The 27,027-nt window shown below is 41.9% G+C and overlaps 1 protein-coding gene across 1 annotated transcript in view; it reads right to left on the bottom strand.

The window, feature by feature from the left end:
* TNFAIP8 (TNF alpha induced protein 8) overlaps positions 1-27,027 on the bottom strand; it is a 123,104-nt gene extending 96,077 nt beyond the window's left edge. Inside the window, exon 1 of the mRNA XM_036849276.1 lies at positions 26,908-27,027. Coding sequence (XP_036705171.1) covers position 26,908 — 1 coding nt within the window. The 5' untranslated portion in view covers positions 26,909-27,027. The remainder of the gene's footprint in view (positions 1-26,907) is intronic.

The raw sequence follows: 27,027 nt of genomic DNA, 5'->3' as shown, positions 1-27,027 counted from the left end.
GCCAATCTTGTTTCACTTACACCTTTCCATCCCTTACCCCTTGTTGGTTACCTTTTCTTTTTTATAGCTTTATTGGGGTATAATTTATAACCCAGGTACAATGCAATGGTTTTGGATAAATTTAGAAAGTTCTACAACCATCACCACAAGCCAGTTTTAGACCATTTGATCATCCCACAAGGGCCTGTTTGCCCTTAATCCCCATTCTCACTTCAGCTTCAGATAACCACTAATGTACTTTCTGTCTTTACACATTTGCCTTTTCTGGACATTGCATATAAAGGCAATCATATAATATGTAGTCTTTTGCAACTGGTTTCTTGCACTTAGCATAATATTTTTAAGGTTCATCCATGTTGTAGCAGATATAGTACCTTCTTTTTTACTGCTAAATACTTTTCCATTGTATAAATATATCACATTTTGTTATCCATTCACCAACTGATGGATATTTAGGCTGTTTCCAGTTTTTGGCTCTTATGTAGAATGCTTCTACGAATATTTTCATAGAAGTATTTGTGTGAACATATGTCTTTATTTCTCTTTGCAGATACCTAGAAGTGGAATTGCTGGGGTTTTATTGCCTTCTACCCAATAGCATCGCAAAATATCAGAGTTTGAATGGACCTTAAACATCACATGTTGCAACCTTTTATTTAACAAAAGAGGAAACTGAAGTCCAGAGGCATTAACTGATTTGCTTAGATTCACAGTTCACTGGTGACAGAGACAGGATTTAGACCCAGAACTTCCCATTTTTTCTTTTTTCTTCTTTTTTTAGTCAGTTTCATTGTTCCTCCCCCTCCTCAGAAACATCTCTCCTGGAGACCCTCTTCACTCTGCTCCATTCCATACTGGCTGTTCTCTCTGTTCCAGAGCTGCTATTGAAGAATTTCTCTCCTTAGTCAACGTAGGACTCCCTTTCACCTCTTGTCGACTCTCACATCCTCCCTCCCATCTTAAGGCCCACTGCTCACCTCTGGGAAATCTGGGAACTCATTTCTGAGCCCTCCTGGGATTCCGTGAGCACATCAGTTGCTTCTGGTCCTCTCCCCTCACCCTCCTACAGGTATTTTATTCTTGACCATTTCTCTCTGCAAACTCATTTGTCATCAGTTCATCTGCTTTCCTTCTTCAAGTCCTGTGTGGTTTAGGGTTATAGACATCTCCTAAGTTTATGAGAATATAGTGTGTAGAGAATATTCCTAATCTTTTGCCTTTTTTAGTTGTTTGGAGGGATTTGCAAGAGAAGAAAGCAAAATTGTCTTTGCTAGCTTGAAACCAGGAGTCTCCAACAATCATGAGACTGTGGTGAAATACTTGGTAAATGAAATTACAGGGATGATGAAAATTTCATTCAAGCTAAGGGGAAGGAGATAAAACTCTGCCCCAAATTCTAAACAAGAGTTTTATTTCATCAGTGTCTTTACACGTGCATGAAAAAAGGCTGCTCTTCACTATTCAAAGAGGCAACCAGCCCTGACTGCACTCTGTGGCTGGTTATTACTCCATTTGCCTAATTTAGGCAAAGTTAGAACTCTGTTTGAGGCTGAAAATAATCCACAGGGATTTTAAAAATAAAATTATTATCCCAAGTTTCCTGTAAATATGTTGGCAAATACCAAGGACACAGTACTGATTCTGCACACTTTTTTTTTTAACCTATATAAATCAAATCTACTACAATTGCTCTCTCTTTTGAAAAATGTTTAGCTCCAAATTATGCACCACAGGAAGGAAGCGGTGTCTATACTTAAATATAGTAATTGGTTGCTATTGTCCAATCAGTTAGCAAATATTTATTGGGTACCCAGTGCGCTAGGCACAGCAGGGGAAATAGAAATGGATAAAGATATGGCCCTTATGACCCTTGTAATCTACTTGCGATAAGACAAAAACATGAAAAGTTAAACAGTGCAAGGAAGTATGTGATTAGGGGGCATGGTTAGAAGTGTTACAGAATTTTAGAAATTACAGAGTTGACAACTTGGATAATACCAAGGAAAAAAAAGGAAGTAAGGGCACCAAAACCTTAAAGCTCATACATAGATTAAAGCTGAACAATGTCAATGATTATGTCACTCGCCTGCTCAAAAACCTTCAATGGGCTCATCACTAAGAATCAAAGAAAGTCCAAACTCCCCAGCTTGGCCTTCAAGACCTCACAGGCCCTGCATCTTTCGCCTTGCCAGGTTTTGCTCCAGCCGAATGTTCCTTGAGCACACCGATACCTAATGCTGTTCAATCCCCTCTTATCTCCTGATGCCCTGTCCTTCAACACCCTTTCCCACCACCTCAGCTACTGAAAATCCATCAGTTTTACATTCTATCTCCTTCCCGGGGGCACTCCCAACACTGTTTTTTCATTACTACACAAGATCTTTGCCTCTTAAGATAGCCAGTCTCCTCTTGACCCCCCAGTGATTCTCACTTCCTCATATTCACTCCCTGGTACAGTCTCCTCCCACACTGAACACAATGACCTGTATAACCAATAGAATACTGTGGAAGTAATGGTGTGTTACTTCCAAGGCTTGATCATAAAAGACATGTGAGGCTTCCACTTTGTGCTCTCTCGTATCATTCACTCTGGGGAAAGCCATCCACCCCATGTCATGAGGACACTCCTGTAGACCTATGGAGAGAGCTACATAGTGAAGATCTGAGGCCTCCTGCTCAGACCCAGCACCCACTCGCCAGCTATGTAAGTGAATCATCTTGGAATAGGATCCTCAGAAAAAAATCCAGAAGAAGCCTCAGAAAAACCTTCAGATGTTTGCAACTTCTTGACTCTAACCTCATGAGAGAATCCAAGTCAGAATCACCCAGCTAAGCTGCTCCCAAATTCCTGACACACTGAAATTGTGTGTTATAATAGGTGCTTATTGTTATTTTTAGCTGCTAAGTTTTAGAGCAATTTGTTACACAGCAATAGATAACTAATACACCTCTCGGTAGCAGTCAGCATTCCAATTATTTGCATCCTAACCTTTTCCCTAGAACTAGATTAACATTTCTCAGAGGGGAGGGACCTTCTTTGTCATTTTTCAATTCTCTCCATGCTTTAGTAGGACACTTAGTAATCATTAGTTGACTAAATGATAAAAGAACAGAAAAACCAAATGAAACCATTGATGAAGTTGTGCCTTGGGCTGACTTCATATCAGTTTGGATGATTCTGTAATTTTTTTTTTTAACTTTATGGACTTGGTAGTGTGAAAGTTGTAACAGCTGGTAGTCTGGATTCTGATCCCAGTCCTGGCTTTTAGGAAACACTGCCAGGAATACAGAGAAACCTTGCGTCATCTCTACCTCAGGTCTTGCCTCCCACCCTGACATTATCCCAGGGCAAGAGCAGCTTCACAGTGTCACAGGCGATACATAGGCGGTGGGGCAGGGCAGGAGTCAGGCATGGGATGGGGGGGAGGAGACTGGCAACAATAAATAGTAACCACTTAAAGGGTTTGCTGTTGGTCAGCCGTGTCTAAACAGCCTAAATCTGGTAGAATCCCCAGAACCGAAGATATTTCATAGGTTTCTCATTGAGAAGACTTCTCATGAATCCTCTAATATTTTAGAGAGGCTCCAGCCCAGTGCAGGTCCTCTTTGGAATTCAGACTAAGTTAGGGTCTAACAGAGTCCTCGTAGGTCTTCTTGGGACTCACTGGAGCAAGTCTGGGTGACTAGTAAGACTGAATACCTCTCTTAAAGCCATAAATGAAAGTAGAAAAAAAAAAAAATCAGGACCAATTTTTTTGGGTCCTTTTATAGACCAAACCATAGATAATCACACAAGGATGCAGTCACCCATCTAGAAAACACAAAGAAATCCAATCATCATTCCTATGCTAAATTATAGGCGGTTATACACCATAACTAGAGTAAAGCAAGGATACAGATTTTCCTTAATTTACGATGGGGGTCCTGATAAACCCATCATAAGTTGAAAATAACATAAGTTGAAAATGCATTTAATACACCAATGTATGGAATATCATAGCTTAGCCTAGCCTGCCTTAAATGTGCTCAGAACTCTTACATTAGCCTATAGCTGGGCAAAATCATCTAACATAAAGGATTTCGTATAATTAAGTGTTGAATATCTCATGTAATTTATGGAATACTGTACTTAAAGTGAAAAACAGAATGGTCGTGTGGATACAGCATGGTTGTAAGTGTATGGGTAGTTTACCCTCGTGATCACGTGGCTGAGGCTCACTGCCCAGCATCACAAGAGAGTACGCACCATCTATCACTAACCCAGAAAAAGATCACAATTCAAAATTCGAACTACAGTTTCTACAGAATACACAAGGCTTTCCCACCATTGTAGTCAAAAAATTGTAAGTCGAGCCATCGTAAATCAGGGACCGTCTCTAATTATAAAATATACTAGTTCCTAACAGGCGAGCTGGCCCAGAAAGTAAACTTACCTTGAATTGACATCTGTATGAATGATTCTGACAGATGATAGAAATAGCAAAATAATTAAGAACCTCCAGATAGGAAAGCTACAAAATCACATTAGAAGACAGTTGGTTCTCATTTTAAAAAGAAGGAGTGAATGTGGCTTTAAATCAACAAAGGGAGTACAAATCTAGTCAATTTAGCCTAGGGCCAGAGAAAGAAGATTAGTTCCAAGAATGAGTATACAGTGCTTGTTAGAATTCTGTGCAGTTTAATTTTAAATGCCTCTCTCTCTCTTTAGAGACTATATCCACAGACCTCAAAGAGATTCTGGTATTTAGCCTAATGATTTCCACATGTTAAACACACCTCATTGCTTATAGGCACCAGTCAAATTAGTTTCTTCTGAAAAAGGAGGCTAGGGTCTGATTCTTCCATGTAAAATTATTCCATTCTATTAGTGAGCAAGACCCGAACTTCATTAGCAAACAACTTGAGGCTAGTTACACAAACCTACTGATAAGGAAAGGCTGTCTTCCAGCTGTTCCCAACACCTTTGTAAATAAAGAGCCATTGCTTGGGCAAAACTCTGTCTAATCTCTTAAAGATGTGTATTTCATTTAAGAAAACATTTTAAAGTGGCTCACCATCTTAATCTCATTTATTGTGCTGCAAACTTCAATCAAATCGTTTGTTAATATTTTTGCTCCAGTATATCTCAGCAATATCAGAATAAGATCATGTCTTTTCAAAATACACAATGCTGACATTCCCTCAGGCTACATCTTTGCTTTATAATCTCCATTTCTTGCTCAAGAAAGGCATCAACTGAATTCCAATCATTTCACTGAGAAAACAGAATCAAAATGTCCATAAAAACATCGGAAATTGTGTAGGAAATATGTTAAGAGAAAAGAAGAATATTAAACTGTGTCTATGCTATGGTCACAGCTATAATATTTAACTATGGATAAGGATGGAAAGAAATAGGAAAAATGAAACAAGTTGTTGGCTCACACACATCTAAAATCTTACTATTATTTTTTCTTTCTCATTTCCTTTACTTCTGCTTGGAGTTGTCTTAATAGTGGGTATAGCTTGTTGGCTTTTTTAAATTATCAGGATAAGATCTCACCTCATCAGACAAGATCTTATGAGCCAGTTACTCATGTAAAGGGTGGTAACTGCCTGGACCACCCTAGAAAGATGCATGTCTGTCTCTCCCTGAACATTCTTCAGGGATAGCAACTCCACAATTTCCAAGTTTAATCCCTGCAGGGGGAAAGAAACTCTGTCTAACCTGCTGTTAGTAGTGGATCTCAAGAAAATGAAACTAAAATAATCTTTTAAATGAATGTAAAAATGATATTTGGGTAATCATAAAAATGAAGTCATTCATGTTTCCTGAGAACATGGGGACAGAGATAACTTCTAGTGATGAACAAAACTTAGTTACTGCTCTCAGGAAAGATATCTAGTAGGGCGAAGACAGCTGCAAATTAAGGTGCAATGTCATAACTTATAATATAATCAACATAAAGATAGGAAGACCAGAATGAGCTATTCACATTCTTAAGAGGAAGAGATTACTTTTGGACTTTTTTTCCTGGTAAAGAACAGAACCAGGAAAAGTTTCATGGAGGAGGCAACATTTGAACTGGATCCCGAAGGAAAGTTTAAGTTTGTCCAGGAAAGAGAAACAATGGGCATGCAGGAAAGGGGGATATAACCAGCAAAGACAAAAGCAGGGAAGAGTGGGGTGTGTTCTAGAACAATGCACAATTTAGGAACGGGAACCAAAGGAAACATGCAGAAAAGCAGTGGGGATGAGACCTAGCCTTGAAGATGGAGAGAAGGGTGAGGCAAGTGAGCAAATATTGTTCTTTGGGGCCTGGGCAAGGAGTCTTGCATTTGCTGTTCTATTTAGTCCCAACAACTTGTTTTACAAGTAAGAAGACTGAGGCTCCAAGAAGTCACGTACAGTTTCCAAAAAGCACGCCCATCACCTACATATCCCAGAGCTAGCATTATGCCTGGTGCCCAGCAGGTCCTCGACAAATACTGCCGAATGCATGGATGACAAGTCAGCAGGCCCATGCGCTGCCGCTCCGCCATATTGCTCTTCCAGACTTGTTTCTGATAGACATTGGGTGCCATTGACAATTTGGGGTTAGAGGACGCATAATCTGAGACTGTGTGTTAAGAAGAGGAGGTGGGGGGGTAACCTAAAGCCAGGAGACTAGTGTTTATAGACAACACCTTGCTTTGCTCAGTATGCTTTGTTTATATGGATTTTTCCAAGGAAGTATTAGACTGCCTCCTCAAAAACTCAACTGAAATCTAAATTCTCTCCTTTACCAAATGTATTTTTATTATGAAATTTAAGAATGATAGAAGGTATAAAATGAAAAGTTAACTTCCTTTCCCTTCTTCAAATCCAAAGTTCCACTATTAATAGTGTATTGTTCATTCTTTAAAAAAAAAAAAAAAAAGCTTATGCACTCATAAACATATAATATACCTTTTTTTAAAACATAATGAGATCATTATTTTGCTCTTTGATTTAATCTGTCCTGGAGATCTTTCCATATCAGTGCACAGAGACCAGCCTTATTCTAAAGCTGCATAATGTTTCATCTCACGGAAGTACCGTAACGTATATAAGCTGTTGATGCATATTTAAGTTGTTTAAAGTTTTCATTTTGTTTATTCCTAAAAACAACACTGCAATGAACTCTTTTTGTCTCAGACTGAATTCACTTGTGGTCACACGTATCCGCTTCTTGGATAGTCACAGGTGGGATCTCTGGTGTAAGACATCATTTAGCAAATTTCCTCGGATGTTACTATAGTTAGCAGTCACTTGTCTTATGAAGGGGAACACAAAGATAACCTAAAAATAAATTTACTCACAGCAGTATCTCACTTTGTAGTCCTAAAGCCTCCTGGAAAGACTCAGGGTCAGAGCTCTAGCTCCCCACCCTGAGCCCCTGGTATAAAATTCCTCATTCCACACTGGGGCAGGGTGGCATTCCTCCTTCCAGACGAATCCAGGGCTCTACCCCTCTTGCTTTACCAGTGGCTTGGTTTCCATGCTTAAAATGGCAATGAAAAGTGCAGATGATAACAAACAACAATCAGAATCGCAGAATTTTAGAGCTGGAAGGGATTAGAGATTATGTAGTCTACACCTTACATTCCTTAGATGTGGCAATTAAGACCCAGAGGGGTGACTGCCTCAGCAAGATCACCCAGCCAGTTGCCGCAAAGCAGCCACTCACCTATCCAGAGCTTTTTCCATTACGTGGTACCAAATAACATCTGCATCTTCTGCTCAGTTATTTCAAAAATATCATGTAAGCAAAATGGGTCTATAATAGTTCCCTGGGTAGAAATAATAATGCTTAAAAAACAAAATTCTGAGAACATATGTACAGATAGCACGGATAGGAAGAAATTCTTAAAAACCTTATTTTAGATCATTTTAACTCCTTCCTCCACCAAATTCACGACTAGAATGTCTAACAAGTGTCAATATTGACATATTTAAGCTTCACCTGCCTTCTCCTGCCCCTTGTGGAGGCGTTAACAAGCAAGTGCTGCTAACACTGCTGACTGTTATCAGCAAGACATGCAGCTCTCAAGTTGTCTGCAGTCCTGACAATGGATTTTCAGACCTGGGACTATTCCAGGCTGTGAGACTCTGGAGCCCTATTCCTATTACTCCCCACTCCCCCTCCCATTCAGGCTGCACAGTCTAAATCAGGGATCTTGAATAGCTCTGAGAAAAGTCTGTTCAAGATCTAAACATTATAGGGTTGTCAGCTCCACCCTCCAACCTCCAGAGCCCAGCAAGGTTACTGACCTTGGGCAAGACCCACAAGCTTCCTCGGTAAAGCCTGTGGGTTTTTTTTTTTTAACATATAATTTTTATCTTTTTATTGAAGTATAGGTAATTTACAATGTTTCAGGTGTACAGCAAAGTGATTCAGCTATACATACATATATATATCTATTCTTTTTCAGATTCTTTTCCATTATAGGCTATTACAAGATATCGAATAATATAGTTCCCTGTGCTATACAGTAGGTCCTTGTTGAGCCTATGTTTCTTCATGAGGAAGTACAGCAATGTGGTTAAGAACCAAAGGATATGAATATCAGTTTTGCTTTTGGCCTTGGGTAAGGACTTAAACTCTTATGGTCTCAGTTTCCTCATCTTTAAGATGGGAATAATAATGATAGAACGTAGGATTTGGTAGAGGCTCAACATTTATTGAGCTTAGTATAATGCCTGGCACATAGTAAGTGCTCAGTGAATACTGAGCCTCTACCACCACAGCTGGCTCACCAGGAGCCAACGAGAGGCAAAAGGCAAAAACACAGGCAGCTGGGAGTAGAAAAAGTCTTCAATATGATTTCTGCTGAATTAACAAAAGCAGAATAGACAGTGGTTACATTTTTATACAAGTTCATATTTGCTTATGGAGATTCCTAGGAGCAAACGAGTCATTCCCAGGACTGTCTCAACTAAGACTTGAAACACTAGATCTGGGTTTCTGCAGCCACTGTGGAAAACAACAAGGCAGTTCCTCGAATAATTAAATACAGAACTACCATATGACCCAGCAATTCCACTCCTGGCTATATATCTGGAGAAAATGAAAACACTAATTCAAAAAGATATGCACCCCTATGTTCACTGCAGCATTATTTACAATAGCCGAGATATCAATGGATGAATGGATAAAGAAGATGTGATATACATGTATGTATATGTATGTGTGTGTATATATATATATAATGGACCATTACTCAGCCATAAAATGAATGAAATCTTGCCATTTGTGACAACACAGATGGACCTTAAGGGCATTATGCTCAGTGAAATAAGTCAGACAGAGAAAGACAAATACTATATGATTTCCCTTTATGTGGAATCTAAAAAACGAAACAAATGAACAAACAAAACTAAACTAAACTAAACTCAGACACAGAGAACAGAATGGTGGTTGCCAGAGGGGAGGAGGGTTGAGGGGGTGGGGAAAATGGATAAAGGGGGCAGGGGGTCAAGAGGTACAAACTTCCAGTTGTAAAATAAATAAGTCATGGGGATGTAGTGTACAGCATGGTGACTATGGTCAATAATACTGTAGTATATATTTGAAAGTTGCCAAGAGAGTAGACCTTCAAAGTTTCCACCACAAGAAAAAGAAAATTTGTAACTCTGTAAGGTGACCAATGGTAACTAGAGACTTATTGTGGTCATCATTTTGCAGTGCATACAAATACCAAATCATTATGTTGTACACCTGAAACTAATATAATGGTATATGTCAATTATACCTCCAAAAAACCCCAAATCAAACCAAAACAAAACACTAGGTCTGGGAAAAAACTTCACTAGGGTGGGTCAGGCTGGTGAGCTGCCCCCATGGGCCCAGCCACAGGAGTGGAAAGCCTGGCTGTAAGTTTCTCACCTCAGGGACTTGACCAAGAACAGAAAAGTGGGGCAACCAGAGAAATTTCTCATGTCATGGGTGGCTTTTCCATGTCACTGACTCTCTGTTACCAGCAAGATTTCCCTGGGGCTTCCGTGGTGTCGCAGTGGTTGAGAATCTGCCTGCCAATGCAGGGGACACGGGCTCGAGCCCTGGTCCGGGAAGATCCCACATGCCACAGAGCAACTAAGCCCGTATGCCACAACTACTGAGCCTGCGCATCTGGAGCCTGTGCTCCGCAACAAGAGAGTCCGCGATGGTGAGAGGCCCGCGCACTGCGATGAAGAGTGGCCCCCGCTCGCCGCAACTAGAGAAAGCCCTCGCATAGAAACGAAGACCCAACACAGCCAAAAATAAATTAATTAATTAATTAATTTAAAAAAAAAAAGATTTCCCTGGTGTGGTCAAGGCTATGGGGCTTCACTTCTTCTCTATACCTGAAATAAGAGGTCACCTCAGCATTCACACCCATCTGGAAAGAGCCACTATTCCATTACTTCTGGACTACTCTCATCATTGCTCTTGCAGGCGAATGTTTTTAAAAGCCATCTATCACAATGTTCTTGGCCCTGAGGTACTCAAGAAGAAAGGAAAAAAAAAAAAAAAAAGCATGGCCACAGGCCAAGACCTAACAAGGAGAGAACCAGGGCAGGGACATCACTGGATTATAGCACAGGCCAGGCCTAAAATCGGGCAAGGTCATGCCCATATGATAGTGCTCCGAGAAGTGTGAGATACCAGAGGTCAAAGGTCACAAATGCACCGGATAAACAAAATGCGTGACTGATCCAGGTCGTAAAGCAGCAAGCAGAAGAGGCTTTGGCCAAAGTGGCATGCATGCCAATCAACTGGAATTTACATTTAGAAACCTAAACAGTGTGTATGTTGAAGAAAGTGTATCAGGGATCACGTCTGGGTGAGGGTTCCCAATATAATGTCCTGCCATGGGTTTTGGTGACCAAGAAGTGAAGGGGAAAAAGGTCAGCCAAGAAAGAAAAGGGCAGGCAGCAGCCCCAGCATTCTCAGAGAGGAGGGGGTCTGGGCCCCATATGCCAGGGGCCGGGGCCGTAACACCCACAAGGAGAAGTCAAAGTACTGACCATGCAGAGGGCAAGCAGGTGTGGGGACCACGCTGGCATCTGGTGTGGAGCCAACACTCTGAGACAGGGCTTCCTAGTGTGCTCGTCTTGAAAAAGCAGTACCATGAGAACATGGTCTAACAACTTGACACAGTGAACAAGGGGACAAAGTCCCACGGGTGCAGCGCCCACACACCTGCTCAGGGAAGAGCCTGCCTCTGTGAGCACAGCTGTGTCTGAGGCAAGGCCGCGCGTGATTGGAGGAAAAGAGTCAAAGGGGCGGGGCAGTTCCTAACAGGCTAAAGGAAAGAGAAAAAACCCACATCCTTCCACTTCATTTATGTCATAAACAAGTATATATTTAGTGCTAACTCTGTACACCTTACAAGGTACAGCTGAGGTTACAAAGATAAAAAACTACAGTTACTAAGAGCAAGTGGCTCATTCTAGGTTAACAGGAGAGAGAAATTATTTGGCACCAGGGTTGACCAAGTCATAAACTTGGATTTGGTAACATACAAGCTCACTACTCACTGTGCAGAAATGCTAGATAGACAGTAGCTTGAAGGAAAAAGATGTATAGTGGATGCTCTCAAAAGCAAACTATAGAAGCTAAGAAAATTAGATTATCATCATTATCAGACTTTTGACAACAATACTTTGAAGAAAATGAAGTAACATATTTAAGATCCTCAAGGAAAGAAAATGTGAGCCAAGTATGTTCTATCCAGCAAAACTGACCTTTAGTATAAAGGTCACAAAGTTTTATCAAGAAATTAGGGGGAGGGCTTTCCTGGTGGCGCAGTGGTTAAGAATCTGCCTGCCAATGCAGGGGACATGGGTTCAAGCGCTGGTCCGGGAAGATCCCACATGCCGTGGAGCAACTAAGACCGTGTGCCACAACTACTGAAGCCCTTGTGCCACAACTGCCGAAGCCCACGTGCCTAGAGCCCCCAACAAGACAAGCCATCGCAATGAGAAGCCCACGCACCGTAACGAAGAGTAGCCCCCGCTCGCTACAACTAGAGAAAGCCCGCACGCAGCAACAAAGACCCAATGCAGCCAAAAATAAATAAATAAATAAGGGGGAAGAAAGGAATTAGGGAATACTATTCCCATAAGCCCTACCTAAGGAATCCACTAGAGAAACAGCTTCAATCAAAATTTGTAGAGACAATGATATGAGGACTGATGATAAGCATGACATATATAGTCACCTGTCGAAATAAGACTAAATGTGCATTGAATGGGAGATATTTTAGTATATAATGGCTATACGATCTGACAATGCAGATATAATACAACCATAAAAAAAACTGGGGAAGAATGAGTAGGGCATATGCCAAATAAATTATTTTTATTGTTTTCATTAATCATAGCTGATTACTTAGAGACTGGTGTATGTGTAATACAGGGTAATCAATGGGTAATTAAAAGATATTCTATCTCCCTTGGGACTAAAAAGCAAAGATTCTAAGTATGAAAGAAAGGAAATATAAACGTAACATAGAAGAAGTTAAACAAAACCCCGTAGTCTCGAATTTGACTGGAAATATCAATATGAACTCACAAAGTATTTTATCTTTATATGTGTACATATGTTTGTATGTAAATGTGTGTGTGTGTGAGTGTGTGTGTGTGTGAGTGTGTGTGTGTGTGTGTATGTGAATGTGTATTTCCTCAGCTCTGACCAATGAAACAGCCTAGAAACAATGACCACTTGCAGTGAATGCACATCTCTAGTGCCTGGGTTATGGTCCTGAAACACCATTCTCATTAAAAGAAACCAGGGATTCTTGAAGAAATGGTTGAATCCAGGTCTAGGCAGAAAATGTACAAGACAGGCCTGGATCACCTTAACACACCAGATAACACAGAAGCTAAGGTCATGTCAGAAGGACCTAGGAGCCAACATGAAGAAGCTCCCACTGGTCAAAGATGGGACAATCTGAGTCTTAATAAGTATATTTAATTCCATGATCATACCAATTTAAAAAAACCATTGGTCACCTTCTGAGAATGACAGGAAACCAATTCTCGAAAACTGGGTAAATCAAAGGAAAGAACTGAGCATTCACCTTGATTTTTCTATGTGACCTGTACCACTATGTAATCAAATAACAGACTGAAGGGAAGTCTACCTTTATAAAATTATTCCAGCTAATAAAGTAAAGCAAAATGGTAGAATTAGAATATCACTATTCTGCAATCTCCAATGAATTAATAGGTCTAGACATTGAGGATCAACAGCTTCTAAAGGCAAAAAAAAGAGTAGAGAAAACAGACGTTGTGTGCCTTCCAATAAAAGGATACAACAGCACCTGTAATCTGGCCAAAGGGATCAAACCTGAGTCTTATCAATCCTCTGCACTCAGATGCAGGAAATAGAGGGCAAAGGAATAACTTGAAATGTACCTGGGGGGGTGTGCATCTTTCTTGTTAATGAGACTGTGGAAACTCTATAGATCAAACAGCCCCCCCCAAAAAAAATTATTCTTTTAAATAATTAAAATGAGGGACGATGTTAAGGAAATCTGTAGATTAAAAGAGACTTAAAAGATACAAGTTTTTAAAAAATGGGTAAGACTAAACTACAGTGTATCAGGCTGCTCACCTGGGTGATAAAACCATAAAGGGATGCAAGGAGGTGATTACTATAAAGGTCAGGATGGCATTTACTTTTGGAGGAAGGAAGGGTAATGTGATTAGGGAGTGTATGTGAAGGCACTTTTGGGGTAGCTGGCAAAGTTCTATTTCTTGACCTGAGTGATGGTTATATGAGTGTTTGCCTTATAATAATTCACTAAGGTGTGCATTTGTTATAAGTGTGTTTTTTTGTTGTTGTTATTTGTGTTTTATTTTACAATAAAAAAGTTTAGGGGCTTCCCTGGTGGCGCAGTGGTTGAGAATCTGCCTGCCAATGCAAGGGACACGGGTTCGAGCCCTGGTCTGGGAAGATCCCACATGCCGCGGAGCAACTAGGCCCGTGAGCCACAACTACTGAGCCTGCGCGTCTGGAGCCTGTGCTCCGCAACAAGAGAGGCCGCGATAGTGAGAGGCCCGCGCACCGCGATGAAGAGTGGTCCCCGCTTGCCACAACTAGAGAAAGCCCTCGCACAGAAACGAAGACCCAACACAGCCATAAATAAATAAATAAATAAATAATTAAAAAAAAAAAAAAGTTTAAAGAAAAGTGTTAAGAAAATCTAACATTTTCTCACATCATATAAAAAAATAAACTCAAAATAGTAAAGGATGTAAGAGTGGAAACCATAAAACTCCTAGAAGAAAACATAGGCACTCTTTGACATAAATCAAAGCAATATTTTTTTGGCAAAAAAGGCAAATGAAACAAAAGCAAAAAAATAAACAAATGGGGTCTAATTAAACTTAAAAGCTTTTACACAGCAAAGGAAACCATCTGCAAAACGAAAAGACAACCTACTGAATGGGAGAAAATATTTGCAAATGATGTGACCTATAAAGGGTTAATATCCAAATATGCAAACTGTTCATATAACTCAATATCAAAAAACCAAACAACCCAATAGAAAAATGGGCAGAAGACCTGAATAAACATTTGTCCGAAGGAGACACACAGATGGCCAATAGGCACATGAAAAGAAGCTCGATATCGCTAATCATCAGAGAAATGCGAATCAAAACCACAATGAGATATCACCTCACACCTGTCAGAATGGCCATCATCAAAGAGACCACAAATACCAAATGTTGGCAAGGATGTAGCGAAAAGGAAACCCTCGTGCACTGTTATGGGAATGTAAGTTGGTGCAGCCACTGTGGAAAACAGTTATGGAGGTTCCTCAAAAAACTAAAAACATAACTACCATATGATGCAGCAATTCCACTCCTGGGTATATAGCCAAAGAAATTGAAAACATTAATTCAAAAAGATACAAGCACCCCAATGTTAATAGCAGCATCATTTACAGTAGCCAAGACATGGAAGCAACCTAAGTGCTCATCGACAGACCAGTTGATAAACAAGTGGTATATTAGCCATAAAAAAAGAAATTTTACCATTTGCAACAACATGGATGAACTGGAGGGTATTATGCTTAGTGAAATAAGTCAGACAGAGAAAGACAAATATTGTATGTTATCACTTACATGTGGAATCTAATAACACAAATGAATATATCAAAACATAAACAGACTCACAGATATAGAGAACTAACTAGTGGTTACCACTGGGGAGAGGGAAGGGGGAAGGGGCAAGATGAAGGGAGGGAGTTAAGAGGTACAAACTACTATGTACAAAATAAATAAGCTACAAGGATATATCATACAGCACAGGGAATATAGCTAATATTTTATAATAACTTTAAATGAAATATAATCTATAAAAATATTGAATCACTATGTTGTACATCTGAAACTAACATAATATTATAAATCAACTATACTTCAATTAAGAAAAAAAATAAGGTAACATTTTCTTTTTTTTTTTTTTAAGTTATAAAAAAAAGAATCGGGAATAAAGACACAGACCTACTAGAGAATGGACTTGAGGATATGGGGAGGGGGAAGGGTAAGCTGGGACGAAGTGAGAGAGTGGCATGGACATATATACACTACCAAATGTAAAATAGATAACTAGTGGGAAGCAGCCGCATAGCACAGGGAGATCAGCTCGGTGCTTTGTGACCACCTAGAGGGGTGGGATAGGGAAGGTGAGAGGGAGATGCAAGAGGGAGGAGATATGGAGATATATGTATACATATAACTGATTTCACTTTGTTATACAGCAGAAACTAACACAACATTGTAAAGCAATTATACTCCAATAAAGATGCTAAAAAAAAAAAAAGAATATGTGTTTCCAGATGTGCTTTAAAATAGTATCTGCTAGCTTTCAAATTAAAAATCCAATTGGAGTCTTCATCTGAATTGCATGGAACCACAATTTTAATTGCAGTCTTTACCATGTGGACTTTTCTGACCAGAAACATTGAATGGATTTTCAATTATTAAATTTAAAAAATGTCACTAAGTTAAAAAAAAAAAAGAATCTAGGCAAGTCAGCACAATAAGAGCCAACTGATGGAAAACCCAGCAAGGCAATGGAGATGGGGAAGGGGCCAAGCAGCCAATCAGCTGGGAGCCAGTATCTTATGAAGGACTTCTGTTTCAATGAACTGCTCATAGTGACAGTAAATGATTTCATCTATACTGTTTTAATGAAAATTTGCCTTATAACACTTCAAATCATTTTTTAAAGCTTATAGCAAATCATGTACTCCAAAATATCTCAAAGGTGCTCTTAATTCAAAATGACCTCTAGGATGCCTAACTGGAATTGCAAAGCGCTGTTGGGTGTTGATTTCTCACAGACATAAGATTAATCACTTGACTCAGAGTTGTAGCATTCAGCATACCAACCTAGGGCAGCTTTGAGTTCCCAGAATTAGACAAGAAACTTATGCCCCTTACTCCCATACTCAGCTCCAGACTCAAGTTATTAGCAATAGTCGATTAAAAAACAAATGAACAAAACAATTTTCCCCAAACATTAAGCATCCTAAAGTCTAAGGGAACTACCCCACGCAAGATGTTATTACAACTTTAGCAACATGAATTCAGGACCAAGAGAAGAAACACAGGCTCCCGACGTCTGCACTGCATTTTGGAACAGCGTCTCCACTGCATCCCTGGCATTAGAGTCACCAGATGAGAAGCACACCTAGCCCTGCTTCTACTAAGGCCAATTCCCAGCTGCCCAAGCATTCTGCAGGGTGCAGTCTCTGCACAATGACCATCAGGAAGTTTTCCCAGCTTTTACTAAATTTGCCTCACACAAAGATTCCATAACCTGAGGACACATTTGCCATCACTCAGATTGGCACTCTTCTGTACAAGCCAATAATGAAAGACACGTTCCTCTGGGTTATTAAAATTGTCCAACTTCTTCCCAATATGAAAAAGGAGATAAATGTTATCTTCTCAATTTGGGAAGTGCAGCTCCATTGACCTTGAACTTCCACATCCTTACTTTGAGATACATTTGTGAATCACATCTGAAATAAACACAGGACTTTTAGTACAATCTGCAGAGGGCAACGGTCTGTGAACAACAGACCCTAAGTGCCTGGATGTGGCCCCGCAGACTCAGTCTTAACCTGAACCTCGCAAAGGAGACTGTGGTGGCTTGTTGAAGGTCACCAGGTGAGTCAGTGTCAGCTGGGCACGCTCTCAAGGTTCTTCTTTCTACTACTAAAAACACCAGAATGTCAATTATATCTCAATCTAACAATGTGAACAATAAAATGAGACATAAACTGTGAGGTAGACTCTGACTGGTTGGAAAGATAACAGCTTTTGAGAGCTTACAGAAAATGAGGGAGTTTTTAGCAGTTTTGTTGAGGGGTAATATCCTGTAGCAGTTCAGAGCACAGGTATGGGATGAAGCTGAGCTGCCAGGGTGTGACTCCCAGCTCAGCCAGGCAGCTATGGCAGGTTATTTAACCTCCCCAAGCCTCAGTTCCTCATCTGCAAATGCAGATTAACAACAATACCTTTCTCACAGATCTGTTAGGAAGATGAATTTAATAATGTGTATAAAGCATTTAGCACAGTGCCCGGCCCATCGTAAGTACTCAAAAAGTGTTTGTCATGATAACTGTTATTGGGGGTGTAAACATTTCCATAAACATAAAGAACTCTATTTGATGAACATCTTCTGGGTTTCAAGGCAGCATGCTGTCTCCAAAGTAAATACTGCTATTTTTATAAACCCACAACATTAAAAAGTCACTACTAGTAGTAATTAAGTTCATATATGTGATTAACACCTTCCACATCTTTGCTTTGTTTTTCTCCCAACTACTCATCATGGGTAGATAATTTTAATTCCAATAAAACCTGGGATTATTATTATCAGTAATAGTGATGGCTCAGCTAGACAGCTTCTAGAGCATGGGAGCCTGGGGCTGGTGCAGATATTATTTATCTGCCCAATAATCATGCCTCTCTCCCTTGTTCCCATTGGTACAGCCAACCTCCCAAAGTAGAAGTTTTCCCTTAATGTCCACTACTTACTTTCACAGCTTCCCTTGCAGCTGTGACTCAGTTCTGATCAGTGAGGCCTGAGGAGACTTCAGGAAAGATTTATCCTCTGATGAAAAGAGATGGACAGGGAGGGGGAAGGGTAAGGTGGGACAAAGTGAGAGAGTGGCATGGAAATATATACACTACCAAATATAAAATAGATAGCTAGTGGGAAGCAGCTGCATAGCACAGGGAGATCAGCTCAGTGCTTTGTGACCACCTAGAGGGGTGGGATAGGGAGGATGAGGAGGGAGATGCAAGGGGGAGGGGATATGGGGATATATGTATATGTATAGCTGATTCACTTTGTTATACAGCAGAAACTAACACACCACTTTAAAGCAATTATACTCCAATAAAGATGTTAAAAAAAAAAAAGAAAAGAGATGGACATTACAAGAGAACAGATTTATTGCTGCCTTCTCTGCCCACACCTCTCCCCACATCCACAAGCTCCTCCTGTCTTTGAATGAGTTTGGAGAAGCCTGTGATACCGATCGCAGAAGAAACTATTTTCTGTCTATGAGGTGGCAAGTCTGCAGAAAAAAAAAAAGGTAACATATTAAGCATGGGAGAAGAGAAGAATGGAAAGAACTTGGTCCCTGATGATATTGTTTGAGGCACTGATTCAACTCTGGATTGGATCAACCCCAGACTACCCTTCACGTAAGATAATTTAATGTATTTACTGTTCAAATCACTGGTAGCTGGGCATTCTCTTACCTGCAGCCTAAAGCATCCTAACTGTTATGGGCTGAACTGTGTCCCCCCCCCTCCCAAGAGAATTCATATGTTGACGTCCTCACCTCCAGTAACTCAAAATGGGACTGTATTTGGAGACAGGGTCTTTAAAAAGGTGATCCAACTACAGTGAGGCTTTTGGAATCTTAGTTCCTGAATCAGGCCAACACAGTGAAAGTGCCCAGTCCTAACTACTGGACTGCCAGGGAATTCCCCGTAATACCGTCTACAAAAGAGATTGTTATAGATAGAATTCTGCCCCCTCCCCCTCAAATTCATATGCTGAAGCCCTAATCCCCAGTGTGACTAGAGACAGGGCCTTTTAAAAGGTAATTAAGGTTAAATGAGGTCAAAAGGGTGGGGCCCTAATCTAATATGACTGCTGTCCTCATAAAAAGAAAGAGAGAGATACCACAGATGCATGCACACAGAGAAAAGACCATGTGAGGAAACAATGAGAAGGTGACTGTGTGCAAACCTAGGAGAGAAGCCTCAGGAGAAACCACACCTGTCAACACCTTGATCTTGGCCTTCCAGCCTCCAGAACTGTGAGAAATAAATTTCTATTGTTTAAGCCACCCAGTCTGTAGTATGTTGTTATGGCAGCCCTAGCAAACTGTTACAGTGATCTGGTATACTATCTGTTATCATGAATATACAAATACTAGGGCAACCATAAAAGGAAACAGAACTTAGAAAAGACTGACTGAAGGGTAAAATTTGGGGTGGACATGCTTGTAGGGAACTCAGAGACCAGGTATGCACCAGGAAGACTGTGGTGATTCATTCTCTGCCCTGTGGTTTGTCTCTGCAAGTCACTTCCCAACCTCCTCCACCTGCCCCTTTTCCCGAATTGTGAGGCTAGAAGGCCCCTCGTGTGCTGGATTTGGGAGCAGCAAACCTGGAGGATCGCTGGCTAGAGAGGAAGGCTGAGGCAAGACTCAAATCAGTCCATTTTTATACTTGTGGGTCCCTGGTCAAATATTTACACCTAGAGGGAAAAAATAGTGGTTCTACTAAAATTAGGACTGTGTATCATCAGTAGCAGACCATTATTATTCAATAATTTTCAAGGTCCCTATTAGAATGAGAAATTGAAAACTGACCAGAATTCAGAAGTAGGGAAGAAAGTCTCAAGTACTTACACAACTCAAAATGCAAAAAAAAGCAAAAGAAGGAGGAGGAAGAAGAGAAGGAAGAGGAAGTAGAGAAGAAAGGGGGAGGAGGGGGAGAAGAGGGAGGGGGAGGGGGAAGAGAGGAAAGGGGAGGAGGAGGAGGGGGGAGGAGGAGGAAGTTACAGCAAGACAGCTTCAAAGAAAGCAGTCTATTCTCCATTTTCCTATCACCCACCAGTTCAACATGAGAGGGGCACTCTCAGAACAGGATAGCTTCCTGGAGGTGCCAGGACCTCAGGACAGGGGAGTAGGCCCAGGGAAGGGAAAACAGGCTACTTGGCAACTCAAGAGTCTTGGGCCTGGGGCTCCTCCCAACAGATGCCACTCCTAGAAAAAGGGCGCCCATCCCATGTCAGTGATCTACAAAGCGATGTGAGGTGTCCTCAAGTCAGCAGCACACTAAAGGATGAGGTCAGCATTGCCAGTGATTGGAAATCTAGATTGTGAACAAATGAACACTGAGCAGACTCCCTGGTGTCTCTGCTCCGTGGCTTTCAATTCCTGGATCTATTTGTGGGATGCCACTACTGGTTTTGGTTGTTATTTTTTTGTTCTTGACCTGGTTGTTGGTCAACGTTTTTTAACCCAGTGAGGATCTACTTGAAAAACCACTTTGTTATTTCCTAGGACGGGTACACAGGTGTTCATTTTGTGCATGTTCATGTTACTCTTCTTTAAGCTTTAAAGTCACCTCTGTACTTTCAAGAGATTTGCACTTTTCCACTGCCAAAAAAAAAAGGAGGCGGGGAAACACCTACAGATACTTGCTGCCTGAATAATCTTTACAGAACAAGACTTTACAACTGGTCTCCCAGGCTAGGGGTTTTCAGTTCGCTGTGCATCAGTCACCAGGGGCGGGGAGAGAATTGTTAGAAATGCAGATTCCCTGGCCCGGCCTTGGTGATGCCACAGTAGGTGGAACTATGGCCCCAGATGAGCTCTAAAATATAGCACGTTGGACAAGTTCAAAATTTCATTTGGGAGATCACCTCTGTGGTTCCCCAGATAATTGCATTCTCAAACCACAGGGCAGGAACCCAGGGCAGGGACCCGGGAGGCTCCTTATCGACACAGAGTCTCTACTCCTTGGCAAAAAGAGCGGCCGTTCTTTCAAGAACCTTCAGGTGTTCCAGGCCATAAAAGCAAAGGAGCAAAATGGCTAAGTATGTGCAACACAGAGGCCGTCACCAGATGCTTGGGGAGGGAGGGCTGAGCTCATCACCTCTCCCAGGTACACTCTGTGAGTCACCGGGGGCCTATCTCTGCACCAAGGCAGAAAGAATTCCATCATTAAGTCTAGACTGCTCTGCCCTTCCAGGGCGGTGATAGTATTGAATCAAACACCAGCCACTTCCCAGAAAACTACCTCATCTTTTTAAAGAGAGAAGAAAGGGAGAAAAAGGGAGTTGTTTCCCAATCACAGAGGGGTGGAATCAGGTATTGGACTTCTTTCTTAAAGGTCTGAGTCATCAAAGATTGTTTTGAACTTTGCAACCTCTGGCCAACATTGTACCTGCAGTTTTTCTCAGAAGACGGTGGCATTCCCATAGAACTCCCTACTCCAACATGTTCTGTAGAACACGTTGCATCTACATGTATGTGAGAGCCTGAGCACAACTCAAGAGGCCGAGACAGGAAAGAATGAGGACAGCAAGGACCCCACCAGGACACACCACAACCCCTGTCTCCCTCACTTTGGTTGACAGTCATGTTATAAGGAACTCATTTTTTGAAATAAATAAAATAACAGCCGGGAGTGGAGAAGGCTTGAACTAAATGAATTTGGCTTGAAGGAATAAGAGCCAGGCTTAGAGAGGGTATTGGCCAGGTGGGCTGGTTCTTCCTTTTTGGCTCCTTTCAAATATTCATGAGTGTCCTGTGCGCCCTGCAGAGTGCTCTGTTCCCAGAAGAGCTTGCCCCAGTGGACAACCTTGAAGATAGTGTCCCTGCCCTCTGCCCCTCGGAACTCTCACAACTTCTCTTGAGGACATGCCAGCCCGAGTCCCTCTGCAACACCATGGGCAGCTGAGACATAGCTTCCTGTCTGGCTTGCAAAACCTGGTTTCATATCCATTACCTGTTTTAAATAAGGGCCTCCATAGGCTAAAGGCCAACACACTGCTCACAAATGAACTGTAACAGGCCTTTTAAAAGCTTCTCTCATGCATAGGGAGGGTTACTGGATGCCATGGCTCTTCTGCTCAGACACATAAAACCCAGATGCCCTGCTCTGCCTCATTTCTCTTTAGCAGCTGCAGCAGCGGCGGCAGCAGCAAGATTACCCTATATAATCACGTGACCCTGCAGCTGGGAATAACTGAAATTGCGCTACATGCACCCCCTTCTCTGGGCTTCTCTGGCATCGTCAGAGGCAAAAAAAGGAAAGTTCATGCTAAAAGCACATGTGGAAATAGTCACCACTCTCTCTCTCTGCTCCACTATGGCCCAGTACAAACACCATCGTCTTGAAATGAGAGCAATTTGGCCAATTCAACAAAGTAGACCACTTGCTTCTGCACATTGGACACCAGGAAAGGAATATCCTGCCTTAATCCACACAACAATCCTATGATAGAAATACTACCCCACTTTTTAGGAAAAGCAATAGGCTCAGAGAGCTGAAGTAGCTTATCCCAAGTCACACAGCTAGTGGAGGCTGAGATATGAACAGCTGATTCCAACAGTGTCATGTGACCCAACCACTTTTTGACTAAACTAAAAGTCATCTTCATTCCCAATGTTTAAGGAAATGACAACAAGTGGAATTTTGGACTTAATTCCATTCTCTGTTCTTAAAGAAACAAACCCCAATGTGCTTATAAGTCAGCTTGGGTTGTTCCAGGGGAGGCCCATTCCTGTGACCTCCCACCCATTTTTTGTTTCTTTTTGGCGGGGGAGGTGGCTGCATGCCTAGCCCCTGGTCACCTTGAGTGAAATATCAACATGTTGGTCAATCACCCCTCTTGTTCTATATAAAAAAGCACAATCTGGGAATTCCCTGGCAGTCCAGTGGTTAGGACTCCAAGCTTTCACAGCCGAGGGCCCGGGTTGCATCCCTGGCTGGGGAACTAAGATCCCACAAGCCGCGTGGGCGGCCAAAAAAACCTCCACAATCCTGGGAAAACAAACTTGCTGACGCCTATCCAGCTTTGCAGCTGGCTCTGAATCTTTGCTACCTTGGTTCTGAACCATAAACACTTGCTTCTAGAGAAAAAGCAACCTATCCCTAAAAGGATGGGTGGATGTTATTTGATTATTTTGGAGCATGTGACATTTTAAAACAAATTTCTCAGGTAACTTCCATGCTTGACATGCAAGGCCAAGAAAACCAAATCTTATGGAATCAGGTTTATTGCAATTATACCACTGGTGATTTGAAACAGACATCAGATGAAAGACGCTTATTTCAACTTCTTATTATTGAGAAATAAAAAATATTTTGAAAATGGTTCATCTACTGTTCTAAGGAATTGCCATTACTTTCCTTTGTGAAACTCAGAAGAATTCTGAACCCATCTTTGCCATTATCAATTTATCTTCAGGGATTCGTTCTTACCAGCAAACATTTTTGTGCAAGTCACCAGTCCTCTTGGATCCCAGGCCTCGGTGCAAACATGAGAGGGTTGCACAGTGCCACGTACACGGTAGGAGCTCAATAAATGCCCGCTGCGTGAATGAATGGTGCCCCTGCAAGCTGGACAGAGGGGATGCGCCTCCAAACTTGTATAACGGCCACTGTTGTAGTCTAAGACTCATGGGCCAAATGGTGCCTCTCACATTCTAGAATTATCTACCTCCTACTTGTAGCTCACTTCCTTTTCTTAAGGCCAAAATGTAGAATGCGAACTGATGTTCACTGGTTACTACTTGACCTCGTTTACATATTGCAACAAGGTTCACTGTTTTGTTTTTTTTTTACCCTCAATGAACCATCTGTTTTTAGCTATTGGGAAGTCCCACTGATGTACAAAAGTCTAGAAACTGCAGTTGGCTCAGACCCCAGGGCCAAAGTCATCAAAACCAGAGATGGGGGAGCAGGAAGTAAACTGCTTCTCACAGGGAAACATGAAGGTTGGGGTGTTAAAAGCTCCTTTTCGGTGTTTGTTGAATGCTTACTCTGTGCATTTGGTATTAAATGCAGGATGTGGGCAGCGTGGAGGAGAGTTGAGGTGACAAAAGTTTATCTGGCACCACACGGTGCCTTCTCTTAAACTCTGCAGCAGAGCTGATTATCTCTGTGAATGCCAAACTGAGGAAAACTGTCCCATTTTTGTACAGGTTGGCCCCTGTGCATGTCCCCAGTGCCCGAGTCAGTGCCTATGGTACTGGGGTTGCACTAACGCTCCCTTCTCCCTCCGTGAGAAAACAGGTGGCCTTTATTTGTTATCACCCACCCTCCCCTGCCTCCTGGAGGTCATCCCATGGTCAACCCCTCAATTTGTACCAGGCAAGAATGGAGGGGGTGGAGAATGGACTCTTCTGCATGGTGTGGAAGCAAAGCTCAATTCTGATTGAGGACGAAAGAAATCTCCAAGAAGGAAATGTGTTCATTCCAAGGGGCTGATCCAAGCAGACAAGGATTCATTGAATCAATTAACTATGAGGTCTCGCGAGTGCCCGGCACTGTGGCAGCCTCAGCTTCAAGGATCAGCTACCTGAAGTTCCCCAAGTCATAAACCACCTAGAAATCCCCTCCTCCCCCAAACAGCATTTCCTAATGAGTACTGTTTGGATGCAATCATTTCTCTCCACACACCCTTTCCTCCAATTTCAACAGAATAAAAAATTGCAGAGAACAGTCCTCATAAAATAGTCTGCTCCTGGCACTTGCATTGTGCATGCTCACCCTCAGTTTCTGCCGTTCTGCTGGACTCCCAGAACAGCCTGTCTGCAACACTCACGACACAGATGAAGACTATATGCAGCAATATAGTCAGAAACAGAAAATTAAGAGGCAACAAAGATAAGCAGATTTTCCAGCTCATGCCACCCCTTTTCTCATTGAATTTAAACACATTAGAACAAAAGGCACTACAGATTCAAGTCTCTCTTAAAGAAAAAATTTTAAAGGAGCATCTGTGCAGGATCACTACATTTTGGGGGGAACTTTCTTATATTCAATAACTTATTAACGATTCTTAAATTAGCAGATACTCTAGATGGATATAATGGCTTAGAAGACCTATATCTGTTAATGCAAAGACCTTAATACCAAACATTCAATATCTAAGGTATTCATATTTTACAGGGAGGTAGATGGTAGTCCACTTCCCTAAACTTTATTTACTCAAATTACAGGTTAAAAACTCAAAAGCTGAGCAAGAAGTGGCAGAGACAAGTAATGTATATGAAGGGGAACTGGCATCCCCCGCCCCAAAACTCTACGAAAAAGCCAATTGTGTTACCAGCTAGATAGAATATTAACAATAACTTGCTTAACTCCGCATGACAGATCTAATTCGAAGGTGGCAATAATTGTTTCCAGGTGTTTAATTAAGTGTGATAATTATTTCTTTACTTAAAGACAGATGGAGTCATATGTTTACATTTCAAAGCATAATGTTTCCTTAGTTAAAACACTGTGGAAACACTTTTGTGTAACACAGGATTCAAACCAGGATAAAAATATCTGCTGTGATAAGCGGCACTTAAAGTGATTTATCAGCTCTAACTTTCATATCAGCTCTAACATTCACAATGGCAACTTAAAGCCTGCTCTGTTCTGGTTATTTCCTTTAACCACATAGTTTTGTTTTCCTTATGCCTCAATGAATAATTTCTACTCAACAGGTCATTTCCCTACCAGCATCTCCTAAATGAATTCTTATTAAGAAGGTGGGGAAATTTTATGGGTATCTCTACTTTCACAGCAAGAACATAGCAAGAATAAACTGAGATACAGAAGAATTCAGAGACTGTTATAATTGGATGGGACCTCAGCAACCAGGGAATCATTTTATTGATGGATTAAAGTACTGTACTGCTATCAATTAAATCTGTTTTTTAGGGCAGAAATACACCCTACATTGAGATAGTATTGACCCCCAATAAAAATAATTTATAGAAGGATGGAATTATCAGTCTTAAGTAACTCCAGGATTTCTTTGTTTCAACACTGAGCACTCGACTACTGTCTCCCTCCTCCCATGATTCTCTCAGGGTACCTAGGGCTTCTTCCTACCTAGGGCTGTGTTTTATCAGTTGGCTTTAGCAATAGGGTGTCACTGAATCAATAAACATCTTTTAGGCGCCCAAGCCCGGTTGGTCAGCGTGGTCTTGAACGTGCCTATCAGCCGCCCTGGGTCCGAGGGTGCTCATCAAGTGTTCTTGCATCAGGTTTTGAAGGCTGAGAGTCAAGAGGGCAAAGACACGGACGGACACACACACACACAAACACACACACAAACTTTCTTCCTCAAAGGAAGTCTCCACCGAACGATCTCAAGGCAAAACTCTAGTCCCTGCCCATTTTACAATGCAGGGTTGGATTACAATCTCAGGCTAGCATCTCGGTCTGCAATCTGGGGCATCCTGATAACCGGGCCAGTCCTTTCGACAGCAGGAGTTGTTACCAGGAGTGCGTGACACGTAGTGGGGGCCGCGTCTGCAGAAGGAAGCAAGGAATAGGGATGGGGCTCAGGGCAGGAGGTGGAAGTTAAGGGGTCAGCCCAAGTCGGTAAGGGCCCCGAGCTGGAGGTCTCAGGTTGTCTCTGCGCTGCAGGAACTGGGTAAAACTCTGGGGAGTTTTCGGAGCTGTGCGCGTCTGCACACACACGCATACACACACACTCGCTCACACGCACTCACACCCACTCCCACCCACTCCAGAGACTCTCGGTGAGCTGAAAGCGCGCCCCCAGGAGCAGCCCTCAGCCCAGCAGCCGGGGAAGCCCTGCGAGGGTGTGTGCGGGACCGGCGCTCCCGGGAGGCACTTACTCGGAAGAGGGGGCCCGGTGGCGCCGGGACGCCAAGAGGCGAGCTGGGCGATCTGACGGCGCGGAGCTGCCGAGGCGCTTGAACGCTCGCGGGCTCCCGCTGACTCACGAGCAGAGCGCG

Source organism: Balaenoptera musculus, chromosome 3, assembly GCF_009873245.2.
Source record: "Balaenoptera musculus isolate JJ_BM4_2016_0621 chromosome 3, mBalMus1.pri.v3, whole genome shotgun sequence".
Classification (NCBI taxonomy): domain Eukaryota; kingdom Metazoa; phylum Chordata; class Mammalia; order Artiodactyla; family Balaenopteridae; genus Balaenoptera; species Balaenoptera musculus.
This window is presented reverse-complemented; position numbering and strand designations above follow the sequence as displayed.